Source organism: Triticum aestivum, chromosome 3D (assembly GCF_018294505.1).
Source record: "Triticum aestivum cultivar Chinese Spring chromosome 3D, IWGSC CS RefSeq v2.1, whole genome shotgun sequence".
Lineage (NCBI taxonomy): Eukaryota > Viridiplantae > Streptophyta > Magnoliopsida > Poales > Poaceae > Triticum > Triticum aestivum.
In genome coordinates, this window is record NC_057802.1 from 606,813,857 (window position 1) to 606,816,774 (window position 2,918).

Genomic DNA, 2,918 nt, shown 5'->3' on the forward strand with positions numbered 1-2,918 from the left:
TATGGGTGAAGCATGGCTCACACATGAGCCCCACATGGTATTACTACTGTTTCGTACATGTACAGATGTACACATGGGTTGAGATTATGTACTGCCCATCGAAATACGTATAATGCACTATCACTATGTTGACCATAATCTCGGACCACGATTGTGTGGTGTGTGAATACCCGGTAGAAACCGTACCGCTAGAAAAACCACTCTCAAGTCTTATTCCATGTAATAGCTTTCTTGTTCCATGTATACATGACACGTATTAGGGAAAACACCAAACTTTAGTCTTATTCCATGTATTAGTATCAGTTCGGTGAGAGGTCGTAGCTTTCTTGCATGCATGCCAAGCATCAAGGCTGTCCTCCGTTGTCCGGGGGAGGGGGAGGGGGAGGAGGACCGCCATAGGGGTAGGGTGCGCCACCGCGGCCGCGTGGCGGCAGCGTCCGGCATCTCAGTCCGCGGCATGGACGTGGGTATAAAGGATCAAAGGGTCTTCCATGCCCGCTCCGTGGTTCGGGGATTAACCCCGGTCCACCTGGAAAGGAAACGCATCCACGGTTAGTAATTTACTCGGAACCGGTAACGGAATCCAGAAGATCGTCACTATGACAAGAAGAACGAAGGTGCCATGGCATACTAACCGATGCTGTAGCCATGGCAGCCGGTGACCGCCGCGGAGATGACCAGCAGCGCGACCAGCAGGAGGCGGGCAGCTCTCGCCATGGACGCCATAATCGTTGCTTTGGCTGGCTGGCTCAAGTTATACGCATGTACTATGTGTGGTCAGCTGTGGCTAGTTGGAGAGGCTTTGCAGTAGGTGTTCTGGATCCTGCTGCTGCTTGGGCAGGGCACTCATTTATAGACGTGCATAAGTCGACCCCGGCCAGGCCAGTCGTCGAAAAAGATCAGCTAATTGGTCACTTGCTTTTTGACAGATGAGGCTCTTTTCTGGTGCGTTTGGCCCGTTCAAGTCTTGAAGATGGATAATCGACGCGCTCTTTCTTGTGGTGGGATGAGCCCACCTACAGGATTGCTGGTCGCCCAAGTGATTATCATTGCAATGATTATCCATCTTGGCCGTGGCACGACCGGCGAGAGGGAGCCGACGACTCAACTCAGCGCGCGAGACGACGACGACGACGACGATCCAGGTCTCGCCACCACCGAAGCTTACTGAGTAACATGCACTTGTATTGTTAGTTCCGCTAGTGAAGAGTGCTGCCCGTGAGTGAAGCTATTTACAGTTCTTAACAGAGACAAGTGCATATTTAATCCTTCACTCATGCCGTAGTTTTATTATGGGACGGAGGGAGTACATTGCAACCTTAAACTCTCAAAACCGGATAACGCCCACCTACAGGATTGTTGGTCGCGCAAGTGATTAGCATTGCAATGATTATCCATCCATCCTGGCCGTGGCACGACCGGCGAGAGGGAGCCGACGACTCACCTCAGCGCGCGAGACGACGACGACTACGACGACCCGGATCTCGGCTCGACTCGCCACCACCGAAGCTTAATGAGTACGTAACATGCACTTGTATTATTAGTTCCGCTAGTGAAGTGCTGTCCGTGAAGCTATTTACACTTCTTAATAGAGACAAGTGCATGTTTAATTCGTCACTCATGCCGTACGTACGTGATTGCTCGGATATATTTCACGGGTTAGTCAAGGATGCTGCAAGGTCGAGTGGTGACAGCTTGGCCGTGCGTGCACGACCGGCAGCGAGAGAGAGACATGCATCAGACGGCAGACCATTCAACTCAGCAACACGTCGACGACCCAGGGGGGTCTCGAGTCGTGTCGCCACCAAGGAAAATCGACGTGCAAAATGTACTTATAGGCTTATAGCCACTGAATTTTCCGCCATTCTTTTCTTCGAGGAAACGCCCTGGGGTGAACTTAAATACTACACCAAACGCCACAATTTTTACTGTCAAAATTAACCCAAAATATATGTCCATGATTCTCGCTTTATTTGGTCACAGTATTTATAATAGTCAAAATTATGGTCGATGACTAGAGGAGCGTCATAAGCTCACTAGTTCGCTTAACTTGTCTAGTCCCTCCATCTTGTTTTATAAGGTCTAATATGAGGTAATATCACTAGTGATACGTAAACTTGTCATCGATATCCATTTTAGTGTCTGAACTTAAAAAATGCGTTAAACTGGTTCTAGAACTTGACACAAACGTGCAAATACGGTCCCATCTATAGAAGTATAGTGCACCGACGTAGCACCGCATTGTAATTAGCTTGCACACATAGCATGGAATCCACTTCCAACGTATGGCTTCCTTTATTTATGTCTCTATAACCAGTGGGGCTCACATGTCGGCGCAAAGCCAAAATAAACGATAAAAATTGTCACCGCCAGCGCCTCGAACTAGCAACGTCGCACCATCAAACCGGCTGCGCTAGCCACCACGCCACACATGTAATGTAAAGGAATGCGCCCGTGTGGTTTAAATGGGCTGCAGTTAGTGCGGCCCATGTTGCACATTTTTTCTTTCTTTTATTTATTTTAGAATTTATAAAAATTACGTAAATTATAATGATACTAATAAAAATAAAGGTCAAACATTCGTGTGTTTTAAATATTATACACATACAAAAATAAATTATTTAGCAAAATGTTCAAGTAATTTTAAAAAGTATTGATGTATTGTTTTTGAAAAAATCATATAAAAAGTAGTATTTTTTATTATAATTTATAATAGTACAAATATTTTCTAAATTATAATTAATAAAAATTATATTAATTACACAAATACTCCCTCCGTCCCAAAATAAGTGTCTTAACTTTGTACTAGCTCTAATACAAATTTGTACTAAGCTCAAGACACTTATTTTGGGACGGAGGGAGTATTTAATAACTATATGCATATTTTATGATTCAGTTTGTTGCGTAAGAATTTTTTA

At 45.2% G+C, this 2,918-nt stretch overlaps 1 protein-coding gene across 1 annotated transcript; it reads right to left on the bottom strand.

Moving 5' to 3' along the window:
* Nucleotides 1–832, bottom strand: LOC123075860 (wiskott-Aldrich syndrome protein). The gene is made up of 2 exons (XM_044498360.1): nucleotides 636–832; nucleotides 1–529 (listed from the first exon to the last, which is right to left on the bottom strand). Exons 1-2 carry the CDS (start codon nucleotides 724–726, stop codon nucleotides 345–347), a joined length of 276 nt encoding a protein of 91 aa, XP_044354295.1. The 5' UTR covers nucleotides 727–832; the 3' UTR covers nucleotides 1–344.
* Nucleotides 833–2,918: the final 2,086 nt, after the last annotated feature.